The sequence below is a fragment of the Kogia breviceps genome, chromosome 20 (assembly GCF_026419965.1).
Source record: "Kogia breviceps isolate mKogBre1 chromosome 20, mKogBre1 haplotype 1, whole genome shotgun sequence".
NCBI lineage: Eukaryota > Metazoa > Chordata > Mammalia > Artiodactyla > Physeteridae > Kogia > Kogia breviceps.
Window position 1 is genome coordinate 9,651,160 of NC_081329.1, and position 13,532 is coordinate 9,664,691.

Genomic DNA, 13,532 nt, shown 5'->3' on the forward strand with positions numbered 1-13,532 from the left:
TCACAGAGTGGAAGCCACCTGCGCTGCCAACAGTGCTACCACCGGAGGGCAGCTCAGAGACAGAAACATCCTTTACCAACGAACCCGTTTGTTCACTGTTCTCATGAAAAACTCAGCCAAGTATTTTTTCAATGTGTAGCACATTCCAGGCCCTGGGGACCCAACAGTGAGGAAATCCCAGCTTTCCTGGTCTTTTGTCCCGGGAGAGGAGCCGCCGAGCCAGACGCATCATTAAAACACACGGTATGCTCGAGGTGACGGACTCCAAGTGCAACTTCATGACACGTTTGTGAAAAGTACCACGATGTGTATAAAACCCAATTGACTTTTCTGCCTAAACCTGGGGTCTAGTTTAATATTCAGTTAGCACCAGGTTCATGGAATTATTTTCTTAAAAGAGAGAGAGAGAAAGAAACACAAAACATCTCTAAATTCCACATCTGCATGTTAATGAACGTATGACTAGAAAAAAAGCCAACTTAACTGAAGGGAAAAGAGGACTCATTCAAATGGGGCTTCGGAAAAGAAACTCCCTGGTCTCCAGCCCCTGGCAGGGCCTCTAAGTGCCTGGAGTGTGGGCGGGGCTTGCCGTGGGCGTCCACACCTGCAGGACAGCATCCATCTTTCTTCTCCCTAACCTTTCGCATTTGGTTCTGATGAGCACAAACCCAGACTGAGACTAGAAACAGAAGCCTTTCTGCAGCCTGGCAGGTGGGTGCCCAGTCAATCAGGCATCTTCCCGCGTTACTTAACTCTCAGTGGGGAGAAAACTCCACCTGCCCCGGTGCTTCTCCGGATTCGCGCGGTGAACAAAGATATCAGGGCTGCGTGTGAGGCAGCTGGTGGCCGAGCGCCGCAGGCAGGAGCCGAAGGGCCACGCAGACCATCCTCGGGGGGGATGGAGGTCCAGTGGCCCACAGCTGCCTCTGTGGCCTCCGCCCTCTGGGCACCCTGGGGCTTTGGGTCTCCCTGACGATGGAGCTGACACCTGACTGAGGACCAGGGCAGCTGGGGTCGCTGATCGAGAGCTGAGCTGAGCTGAGCTGGAAGCCGCTCTGGGCTTGACGCTGAGGATGCTGGGACTCCCAGGGGACTTTCCCGTTTGCTGTGACAGGCCTCGCTCATTTTTGCCAGCCTCAGGGCTGCCCGCCGAACACACGGCACATGGAACCTGGCGGGTTCCCCGTTTCAGCCACGCAGGACCCCTGTCAATCCGATTAGCTTCAGCACTTGGACCTTGGGCTGCAGGTTGGAGAGAGTGAATGGGTTTCTTTGTTAGCACTACTCCCCAGAAACTTTCCGTGTGATGCCAGAATGAGGCTGAGTGGGGATTTTCTTGGCGGAAATGGGTACGGAGACCTAGATTTGGAGCAATAGTAATGGAGCCTGTGTATCTGTCCTTTCCCCGGTATCTCTGCTTCAGAGACTCTGTCCCCACGCTCCTGTCATCTGCATACAAGGGCTGCAGATGTAGACTCTGAGCATCCTTTGAGAAGCACACAGCGCCTGCCCCCTCGACAACCCCAAATGCCAAAGTAACTATTTTCCTCGTGGCACCGTTTGCCACCTAGTACAAGCCTTGTAGAAAATTCCCTCTCAGTGACCACTAAGCCTCAGTCTTCAGGCAAGAGCGTGTGGGAGGAGACTTCTCTGTCCCCCAGTGAAGATCTAAGTTCACGCCGTAAATAGTCAGAAGAGAGGACAACTTTGAGTGTGTCACGAATCATAGCCCACTTTGTAATGACTCACCATTAATAAGCAGAAGGGATCGAACGGTAGCAACCAAGTATTAGCAGGGGAAATTTGAGTACATGGTGATTATCTATTTGCAGATGTGTCCAGAGCTTCTAAATCTATTTCAAATTTCTGTTTCCCTTCATTTCACGAAGCATCTCTTGAGTACTTTAGAGACATTAGACACCGAATAAAAGTCTGTGGATTTGATTCCGTTGACTGTGTGACTGATCAAAATGGCAGTGCGGGAAAGACCTACTCGAAACCCATAAACCGATAAAGAAAACACCAACTGTCCATTAGAGAAAGCGATCACAGCGCACACAGACAATTTAAAGAACTGGAAAGGTGGCCTTGCCCCATGTTTGCCGTATGGGTTTTTCTCCAGGAATTCAGCGGACCTATACCTGTTCGTGCCAGAAACGAGCCCTGTTCCTTAGCTGGCGGACCTCTTCCTTCTTACGTCTTACTCTCACGGCAACACTGGATACGATCCATCAGTTCATTCTTCCTTATCCCCCTCCTTCCTGGCTTCCAAGAAGTCATAAACGGATAAACAGAAGTATAAATGTTCTTTATGAGAAAGCCACTGGGAATTTCAAAGCTCTCCCGTTATTCGTGTTTTAAAAAGCACAGCGTGACTCTGCACCTTAGTGGCTATGTTAGGATGAAATAAATCCAATGTAATTAATTATTTTACAAAGGAATGCTTTACACATATGAATACGAGCTTCCTATGGTCTATAGAACTATTTCCTTACTATGTTTCACTGCCACCTATCTGTCATTTGAAAGGATCCAGGCAGATATAACCCTAATCCCTAAAACCATAAACCAAGCCCACTATGTATATGTGTGTAGCACTCTACTTTTTTTTGGCTTCTGAAAAGGGGTTGAAAGATTAATCTCGACCTCATTCAACCTCTTCCTTCCTCCAAACTTGGGAATGTTAAAATGGCCTAAACGAATTCTGTTTGGGCCTAATACCTCTACTGAAACTACATGATAACCAGCCAGCACTAGCTATAAGGTTGAGCTTTGAATAGCTCCAGGATCTTTGTAAAGGCAAAAGGAGGTTAGTGGTGGAAGTTTTTCCTCACTTAAAACATACTTTGAGTGACGTGTATTTGGCTTTTGGACACCCTCCATGTTAGAGAAAGGCAGTGCCCTCCAATTCAGTTTATGTGCCTGAATAATTCTTACCTTTTCAGGGAATCAAAATCAAAATTGGAAGGATCGCCTGAAACGATTTTGCAATTAGTGGGCCACTAAGGACCTCTTTCCAGAAGTGCTCAGATGTCATCTGAGGAGTAATTAACAGGCATGGGTTGCTGCCATTCTGGGAGAACCTCTGCACTTGACCTACATCACAGGAGAAAACTTCAGGATATTATTTGTATGTTTTTTCCCCACAATCCTTCCCATTGCAAGCAGCTCTGGGGTTCCTCTCTGCAAAGATTTTGTTGGGGGAAGGTAACTCCAGGTTAACCTTGCCTTGACTTTGGTACAAACCTAGACTCAACAGAGGTTGCCCAGGGGTCGGCGGGGAGAGGGCAGAGAGCAGAGGTCTGCAGAGAATGGTGGCAGGAGGAGAGCCTGTGGGTCTCTGAGAAGCTGAGTCCTGACCATGCAGTGGAGGCCCAAGAACCCTGAGGCCATGCGGAAAGGGACACGGAGACCTTAGGGCAGCGGGTGTCCGTGACGGGGGGGCCTCCAGATGCCTTGATGCTACAAGGGAGTCCTGGCCTTGTAATGCCCTGGGTTCACCCCAAAATAACCAAGGCTGAATATGAGGCAGGAGGGGTGGGACACTCAGAATTGGTATGAAACTGATTTAAAGAAAATAAACTACTGTGTTATTTCTTGCACAGCTAAGTTGTAGGTGATCCACTCACATGTCACAATGAATATCTGATAAAGAAGTCGGTGGGTACCATGAGTTGGTACCGTCCAAAGAAAAACATCCGAGAGAAAAAGCTGAACGAGAGGTCTGAGGGAAGGGCTTAGCAGAGGGGGAGTTTAAATACTGAATTTTAAATATTAAGTGAGTGCAAACTGTTAGTGTAAATAGATTTAAATATTTTATACACTGTAAATTCTCAAGTCAACGATTCTTACATTCCACAAATATTTACTGAGTCCTGTACAGCCCAGGTGTACAGATCAGGAGACTGGGCAAATCTAAACTCAGCTGCAGCAAATCCCAAAGCGCCCAAGTGTGGTCCTGACCTTGGCTGATACTAGGAAATATGGTAACTAAAGATCAACGATGCCCCAGAGCCATGGATTTGTGTACTGTCTTGGGCAGGATGTGCCAGCCTGTGCATAGCAGCCTTGCTTAGTAGTGACAGTGACATTTGTGATTTCCAGCTGGTTTCACCAGAGCCTGGTGGGGTAAGACTGGTCATGTAGCTGCAGGTGCCCGTGTGGCCAGCGTGCCACGAAAGACCCCACCCCGGGCAGACCTCGGGCCTCCTCGCCCCGCGGTGTTTGCACAAATGCTGCTGCTGCTATCAGAAGGCATGTTCTGTGTGAGTAGCAGTGAGAGGACAAAGAAACCCTGGGCCTCTTTGGCTGCATACTGTCCCGCTGTTGTGTACTGTGTCCTCTAATGCAATTGAACACTCGTGGGTGGTAAACTCCAGCCCCCGTTCTAGAAGTTTCTGATACGGTGTTTAACGGCTCCTAAAAGTGCTTGTTCTCATGGCAGTGGAGGAAAGATAGTCAACAGCAAAAGTTAAAGTAATTTCTGACAACGATTATCTATAAGAAAACCTAATACTGCAAATACTGAAAACTGCACATATCTTACCCTGTGGCTGCAGGATGCCTCGTTGGTCAGAGCAGCGAAATACTACTGTGATACCTGCCGCTGGGCTGTGACCCGTCAGCAGCTCGGTCAAGCTGACACCCTCCTTCTCAAGATAATGTTTTAAATTCAAAAACGAAAATGCAGAGGATTAAAAAATTACATCAAAATATAGTCATCAAAATGTTAAAAATGTTTGTGATATGTTCGTGTCTATTAATGCAGTACATAATGAGATCCGGCAACGGGACTAATAACTACTGTAATTTCAAAGCCTGATGAGCGTAAACGGTGTTTCAAGATCCCTGCAGGAATCGTGGGGCGACTCTGAACTGACTCCAGCATTCAGAGTCAGAAGCACTGCTAACGTGAGCGTGTTCCATAACCCAAGGCACTGAGAGTTACAGTTAAACGTCAGAAAAAATAAAGATCCACTTTTTATCCCAGCTCAGTTCATGTGGCCCCGAATTCCTGGATATATTAGGGACCCCCGGGGGCCCATGGATTCCAGGTTGGGGACCTCAATTCTGGAGCCCGTGGCCTCTGTGGGGAGACTTGCCAGCTTCCCTGTTACAGTTTCCTGCAGGGCGTCAGCTGCAGACCTGCCAGGTGAGGATGGGAACCTTCTCCCTGGAACTACATGCCCTTAACCCAGCAGTCAGGATGAGCTCCGGGCCCTGTTTCTGCTGAGTCCTGGGCCTTCCCTCAGCCAGCTGACTGTCTCTTGGTTGCTTCTGATGCTGGGCCTCTCACTCCCTCCTTTATGGTGATAGACACTGGCTTCTCTGGCTGCCACCCTCGGTTCTCTTCCTAGACCAGAATTTCACTTGCCCTATGGCTCAGGCAAGCTGACAGCCCTGGTTAACGAGTCACCCATCCAGTGCTAGCCCAGTCCCGGCAGCGGGGACACTTTCAGGGACTCACCTGAACCGCCAAGTGGGACTTCTTTTCTCTGATGTCCCCGGGCCCCAGGGGAGGGTGTGGCCCCCAGAAGGTAGCATCTGCTGCCTTGGGTGTGAGCCTGGGCCACGCATGTCCACAGGGAGCACACTGTCCTGTAGGCCAGCTCCCTGGACGTGCCTAAAACCTGTCACGTGATTGTTGGTAACCGCCGGCTTTCCGAAACGAATGGTGTTTTCATACTTTTAGATCTACCCGATTGATCATTTTCAAACGTAGCTTATCAACACCTGTGAAAACACCTTTCATCTTAATGAACTCTCCCTCCACCCGTCCCCCCAGCCACGAGGACAGAAGATTCTGATCCATCTCGATAAAGTCCAGGTTTTTGCCAGAGAGAGAGAAGGCCTGCTGGTGAAAAATTCTCTGTGTAAATACTCTGACCATTTAAAATGCAGAACCTGAAGAAATATTCTTTGGAGATACTGTATTAGTCACTTCTGACCAGAGAAACAGACCAAGAGAATGTATCCATACATAGAGAAAGAGGTTTACTATGAGGAACTGGCTCATGTGACTATGGGGGCTGTCAGGACTGGGGGTCTGGGGGGCCAGTCAGGCAGCTGGGAGAGACAGCTGATGGATAAGTTCCAGCCCAAAGGCCGGCAGGCCCAAGACCCAGGAAAAGCTGATGTTTCAGTTCAAGTTCTAAGGTAGGAAAACACAGACTTCCTACAGTTGGGCAGGGGGAATCGTCTCCTACTCAGGGGAAGGTCAGCTTTTTGTTCTGCTCAGGCCTTCAACTGATTGGGCACGGCCCACCCACATGAGGGAGGGCAATCTGCTTCACTCAGTCTATTCCCTCAAAAGTTAACTTGTCAAAGAAACACCCTCACAGAAACACCCAGAATAACGTTTGACTAAACATCCAAGCCTGGCAAGTTGACACATAAACGTAACCATCACTGGTATCACATGTAGAATTTTCCAACGTTCCTCAGTTGGAAATGCCTTAGTCCTGAACCACTAGGCCAGAGCAAAAATCAACCAACCACTAGCAAACAGAATGGGAAAGACAGTGATAGCATAAGACAAACAGGTTTCAGGAAGTCTCCTTCTCTTCCCTTTCTGAACGAGGCTTCAAAGCGTAATTTTTCTTAAAGGCAAATTCTCCAGAAAACAGAAATACCTAACAGGAAACCATTTTGTATAAGTCCAAATACACCACATTAAATTGTCAAAGTGTTTCTTGGAAACTATAAGCAAAGAAGAAAAATCTGAAGTTGCAAAAGTAACAAGTGCATTATACTTTTTGGTGCATTTTAAAGATAATGTATGGTAAATTATTAAGTCCAGATAATCAATAAACTCTGTGTACATACAGCACTTTATGGACACATTCCTCTGATTTCCAATGTTAATTCTTTTCTACCTCATCGCCAGGAAAGAAAACTAAATCCTGACAGTGAGTGATTTGATTGAAAAGCATTGCCACACTCTTTCTTTCTTCCTGAGAGCAAAATTATTTTCTTTTCAAAGTTCTTAGACTATTTTATAATTTTGTGAATTTAAGTAACTTGTTTTAATTTAATGTTTTTTAAACTAACATATTGTAAAAAATAAAAGCCATAGTATCGATGCTTTCTAAACATATTTATGAGAGGATGTAAGTATATGCAAATAGTAAATATAATTTGCTACCATAGCCTAAATGTTTTGCCATCTCATATCTCTATATCTTTAAAAGGGAAGTACATTTAATTTATTTTTTATTGTTTTGTGGCCAAGCTCACGGCTTGGGGGATCTTAGTTGCCCGACCAGGGATTGAACCCGGGCCCTCGGCAGTGAAAGCGTGGAGTCCTAACCACTGGACAGCCAGGGAATTCCCAGTTCATTTTAAACATAAATGAAAATTAGGATTTTTTTGTTTTAATAAATATGTACCTTTGTTGGAACGCATCTGATAGGGGAGTAGGAGGGAAGGAATTAGATGAAGAGCAAATCAGTGAAGGCTTCCTGGAAGAAATGATTCCTGGGTTGACTCTGAAAGCATAGCTAAGAATTAGGCAAAAAAAAAAAAAAAAAAAAAAAATCCGAAAAAGCAAATTCTGGTCTCAGCAAATAGGATATGCCAAAGCCCAGAAGTGAGAGACTGTGAGGAGGGGTGAGTGCCAGGGGAGGGGGGTGAGAGGGCAGCTGGGGGCCGGCTCGGGTCATCCAGGTCACACACTGGCTGCAGACACTGTCGCCCCGGCTCACGGAAACCACGAAACCATGGGGGTACCAGGTGGGCAGCGCTGGACCAGGCTGAATTTTCAGAAAGTTGGGTGGAGGGTGGGTGAGAAGGCACGTAGGGGACCGGCTGGAGGGCTAAGCAGAGCTCCAGGTGAGCATGGCCGGGTGCGCAGCAAAGAGGGTGACGCAGGTACAGGGGGCGGGCTGCCTGGGAGGCCTGAGGGGTCGGCCCCACAGCGCTTGGATCTCTGCAGGATCCTAAAATCTAGCTGAATGATTCATTCATCCATCCGTTTCTTTATGCAAGCATGAATTCATTTATTGAATCACTGATTACTCAGGAGGGCATAGGAGGTTAAATGTTAAATCTGACTGGTTCACTTCTCCACAAGTTAAACAGTTATTTCTTATAGTGACCGATCACTCCTGTTATCGTGATGGCCCCATGGAATCCCCAAGGGTCCCGGCTCGAGGAATGAAGGAGGGTGGGAGTTGGAGGGGACGTCATGGGGGAACAGGCTGGAGTCACGTGGCCAGAGCTTAGGAAGGTGCCAGACAGCACACGATGGAGGCTGTCTTGGGAACTGGAAATCGTGATGTATGCTTCGGGGACAAGGTACTATAGAAACATAAACAACCAAATAAAACAAGGTTTATGGCTGTTTCCTCTGTCGTGCTTTGTATGGATTTTCCCTTCCTTGTAATGACTTCTGGAATCAGGTCTGACATATGCTGAGACAATTTTTGACCCAGAGAAAAATCAGTATAATCTAATTTTATAGAGTTTTCCTCCATGATATCAATAACCTTCTCTCCCTAGGAAAATCGGGTGAAATGCATATTTAGACAAGTAAATCTATCTGATAAATCACTTCACAGATGAGAAAGAAACCATGTGTGAAATGAAAGTAGATGTCTTCAAAGCCACTTCATTTAGCAAGAGGACCCTAATCAGTAAGTGGGTTTTTTCGTAACAAGAGAAACAGTGGGGTGGAGATATGCCCACGGTTGCAGGTCCCAGGGCTGAGCAGTGGATTCTGGTCCTATTTCAGCTCCCTGGAGATTAGATTGCAAGCGTCTGTTACAGCTGAATCACCACCGCCTTGAAGGGTTGAGGGAAAACCAGGTGAACTCAAGCCCCCCAAACAAGCAAAACATTTACTAGCAGCATGAACCTGGCAAGGTTGAAAATAGAATGCCCAGCATCAGAAAATCCACAAACAACAAATGCTGGAGAGGGTGTGGAGAAAAGGGAACCCTCTTGCACTGCTGGTGGGAATGTAAATTGATACAGCCACTATGGAGAACAGTATGGAGGTTCCTTAAAAAACGAAAAATAGAGCTACCGTATGACCCAGCAATCCCACTACTGGGCATATACCCAGAGAAACCGTAATTCAAAAAGACACATGTGTCCCCAGTGTTCACTGCAGCATGATTTGCAATAGCCAGGACATGGAAGCAACCTAAATGCCCATCAACAGCAAATGGATAAAGAAGATGTGGGATATATATACAATGGAATATTACTCAGCCATAAAAAGGAACGAACTTGGATCACTTGCAGAGACGTGGATGGACCTAAAGTCTGTCATACAGAGTGAAGTAAGTCAGAAAGAGAAAAATAAATATCATATATTAATGCATATATGTGGAATCTAGAAAAATGATACAGATGAACCGGTTTGCAAGGCAGAAATAGAGACACAGATGTAGAGAACAAATGTATGGACACCAAGTGGGGAAAGTGGCGGGGGGATGGTGGTGGTGTGATGAATTGGGAGATTGGAATTGACACGTAGACACTAATATGTATAAAACAGATAACTAATGAGAACCTGCTGTATAAAAAAATAAAAAATATATAAAGAAAATAGAATGCCTAATACATATTCTAAAGCTCTTAATGAGCCTTTCATGCATATGGTTGATATTGAATTATTATTAGAAGAATATTACTATTACATATTTGCATTCATATAGGTGAGACAACAAAAGAATACCAACTTTCATGTTTCAAGCTCAAAAAGAAACATTTAAATAAATCTTATTGTTCAAGATAATCACCGGGAATGTCTTTGAAAATAGCTTTTTTGGGGAATTATTTTCAAAAGCTAATTTTAGAAGTATAAAAGAAACTCAATGTGTCAAAATAATCTCTCTCTCTCTCCACACATATGCACACGTCAACCAAGGATAGCTATTAAATGTTATATGATCTTCCAAACAGTATTTTAACACAAAATCATTGAAACCCTGTTTCGGCCTCTCTGACAGGAGACTCTGAATCTAACTGGAAGTTCAGCTTTAATAGAAAGTGGGCATTTACATCCTGCTCAGTTGGATGCTTTTGTTTTCCTATGTTTTTCCAGACAGAGGTTTCTCATTTCTTTGGTATTTTTCACAGTCTTATTAAGTAGACTATTGTTGCATGCCATCTCAATTCTATTTAGGAAAGAAATATAAACATTCAGTTTACAATGCTTAGAGTAAAACAGGGGAAGGGAGGAATTAAGGATTCATCTGCACCTACATTTCTTCAAAAAGGCAACTTGTAATTTGCTATTTCAATTATTTCCAGGCAACTCGCTATTTCTCCTAAGGTCTTCCATCTCTTCTCTTATTTCCCTAACTCTGGAAGGCACGCCTGCTCTCTGGCTCTACCACAGTCTTGAGGAAACTGTGACTCCATAACTAGGCCGAGATCCAGGAGAAACTTTGAAGAGAAGCATTTCTGGGGTTTTTTTTTGGTGCATACATGTGGGCATACAAAAATGTACTTGGTAAAATGATATGTACATAAATTAGAATTTTAGTCTGAGTTCTGCACCGGTTCTTGTATTATCTCTACGAGACCTGTTTTATTTTTATTCTCCCTGGAATGACAGCGCTATAAACAACAAAGTCATTTCCCACTAGGTAATTATTGTTTCAAAGCATTTCTGCAGACCAGGAGAGCGCTTAATTGTCACTTGCTCATAGGAGACACTCAGCGAATATGGGTGACTATATCAGTAATTACCCCTTAAGTGTGTTTTTATAAACTGCAAGGACGGTAAGGCTCGTTACTTCCCTCAGTTTGCTCACCTTCCAACATGTTTTTCCACCCCTATGAGGGGCGGTCCCCAACTCCACGGACAACAGGGTCCCGTGAAGTCCTGCCGCCCGCAAGCCCCCGACGGCCGCCCCTGCAGCCCCGCGTGGCTCCCGCAGGGCCGGGCTTCCAGAACGGCGCCCACGGTGACTCCCGGCATTTCTTCGGAAGGCCCCGGGCCCAGCCGTCGGAGGGCATCAAGGCCTCCACCCTGGGCCACAGGACAACATAAAAAGGTCCCCGAGGTCCACGGGGCTCTGCTCGCTACTCCTCAGGCCGACCTAATCAGTTACTCAGAGCTACCGCTTCTCTCGGACACCACGGAGAACCCGAGAATCTGAAAAGCTAACCTGCCCAAGGTCTTAGCGGGATGATGGAGCGGCTTTGAACCTGGTTCGCCTTGAGTGCCACCTACAGGTGGTGCGTGGGACAGCAGAGGTTTACGGCGGCGGCGGCCCGAGGCCCGCAACTTGTAATTACACGCAGTCGCCCCGAAGTCGCGCCCACTGTCTTGGCTTCAGACACGCCCAGCCCCGTCCATGGCGTGGTGACGCGGGCCCTCCCCCGCTCTGGTCCCCAGTGCTGTCGCCTGAGCCAGCTTCTCTCCAGTCCTTCCCAGAACTGGCCCTGTTCCCCGCACCCCACGCGACCGGCACGTCCAGACCTCACACTCTTCTCACCGCTGCCCGTGCCTGGGCTGCTCGGCTTGGCCTTTCTATGTGGCTCGGCGACTTCGATGCTGGCTGTTGTAGGGGTGGCCCCAGGCCATGCTTATTCACTGTGTTCTATAAATAACTGTAGTGCAATGATATTTAGTGTAGGTGGTACATTTTCAAAGGGGTGGATGTGGTTTTCCCTAAGAACTGAAGGAAACCGTGACCTTGAACCTGCACAGCCCCGAGAAGATGAGGGAATTTACATCAACGACGGACTTGCTCTGCGGCACTGAATCGTGCTTAAGGATCCGCTCACCAGGCCACAGAGACTCAGGCTGGACCCGCGCTGAAGGACCCTAGGAGTCATCGCACGTCAGCCGAGGCTTTCCTGCAATCTGTTAAACTTTGGTATTTGAAACACAATCACCTTCCAAATTTTCCTACACAAAACCTAATGAAGACTCTACTTGAGTATTGTAAAGTACCTTGACAAGCAACAGATTTCACCCTAAGAAGAAGAAAGGTTATCTATGAAAGAAATGTTTCAAAACACCATTGCAAACAGGACCATGTCACAAGCGTAACTGGGACGTGTCCAAACGTCTGGAGGGTAACTTACACCCACTCCTTGCAGGGCAGACGTGGCCCGCGCCCGTACGTGCCCCCGGAAGGTCAGAGGGCGTCCCTTACCTGCCGTGGGTCTGGCGGTTGAGCTGACGTCAGAGGGAATCGTCAGGGGGATGCGTTCATCGTCTTGGGAGTAACCAGCTTGAATGGCGCGCAGGTAGCTGTGACTTCGTGTGCGGAAGCCTCCCGGGAGGTCCAGGGCGTCCATGGCCTGAGACTCCACTTCACTGAAGACGGATTCACACACCGACTCGAGCTGCCCGTTGACGTCTGCCTCGCTCATCTGCAACGACCGACCGCCCGGGGGATGGCGAGACCCAGCCAAGGTCATCACGGCCACGTCGCAAAAGAAAAGAGAGCACAGGTCACCCCCACCTTCGCTTACCGGCTTCCATTTTCAGCATAATTAATTTGAAATCAGCGCTGGGAATCGTTACGCTTGGGAAACAGCTCATGGTGTTATTTCTTACAAGACGCTAAGGAAACCCGCCAACTCCCAGGATGTCCTTGAGAGCCTGTGGACCCCGAGGCAGAACTTTGAAGGACGGCTGGTAGTTACTACCAGTGCAAGAGAGACGGGGAGCTTAAGAGTTTCGCACGCTGTTCAGAATATTAGTCCCCCCTCTTTCTCCGTTTCCAGGTGATGCCTTCGCGTCCTGGGCTGTGTGCAGCTCAGACAACCCCAGGCGTGGAGGCTGCACCCGCGAGACGCATGGGAACGGCTCAAGCTCATCTCACTCGGCTTCCGCTCAGCGTCCCGGACACTAGCGCCCAGCTCGGCGACGCGCTCACATCCTTATCCCAGGAGAGCAGCGCAGGCCCGTGTCCGGGACGGTGCTGCGGCTGCGTACACACAGCATGCGTGTCACCTAAACTCCGGCGACGCTGTTGCCCTCCTGCAGTCTGGGATGGCAGCGCCTGAGCTTTGTTTGATGGTTCCGCAGGTAAAGTCATTATTTTCAAGACTGAGATTTAATTTCCAGGTAGAGAGTCACCCTGGGAACCTAAAGGTTCCAACTGTATTTCAAAAAGAAATGATCAGGCTTTGGCTAGTGGAGGGGTCGTAGGAGACATGCACGCAGGGGCCTGACCGTCGGGTGAGCTGAGGGCCTCCGCGTGTGCGGCTGAGGGCGGGACATGCCTTCTGAGGTTTCCAGGTGGCAACGCTCGTGTGTTTCCCAGGAGCCAAGTCTAGAGGTTTTAAATGGAAACCCAACAAAGTGACCTAGAGCACTAAGGCAAGGTTCAAGAGCACGGGGTGGGGGAGGGATGGGAATTTTAAGAACGAAAAGCCCCAGTTGGGCAGGTGACGTGCAGCTGCTCCCAGGCCCAGGGTTCGTGGGCAGAGGCGGGGGTGGGCCTGGGGGGCTGGGGTTTGCCCCGTGGTTGGAGGGGACTTGGATGAGCGGCCCCGCCCTCACTGCTCCTGTATTTAGGGCCCACCCCCCGGGGGGCACCGTACGTGTTAACATGGAA

General features: G+C 47.9%; 1 protein-coding gene across 12 annotated transcripts in view; it reads right to left on the reverse strand.

The window, feature by feature from the left end:
* Positions 1-13,532, reverse strand: part of DLGAP2 (DLG associated protein 2) — a 719,273-nt gene that overhangs the window by 68,031 nt on the left and 637,710 nt on the right. For all 12 annotated transcript variants that reach the window (XR_010838517.1, XR_010838518.1, XM_067022654.1 and 9 more), the window contains one exon: positions 12,120-12,339. Coding sequence is in view for 10 of the 12 variants with exons in the window: in XM_067022654.1 (XP_066878755.1) it covers positions 12,120-12,339 (220 nt within the window). In the remaining 2 variants the exon portion in view is untranslated. The remainder of the gene's footprint in view (positions 1-12,119; positions 12,340-13,532) is intronic.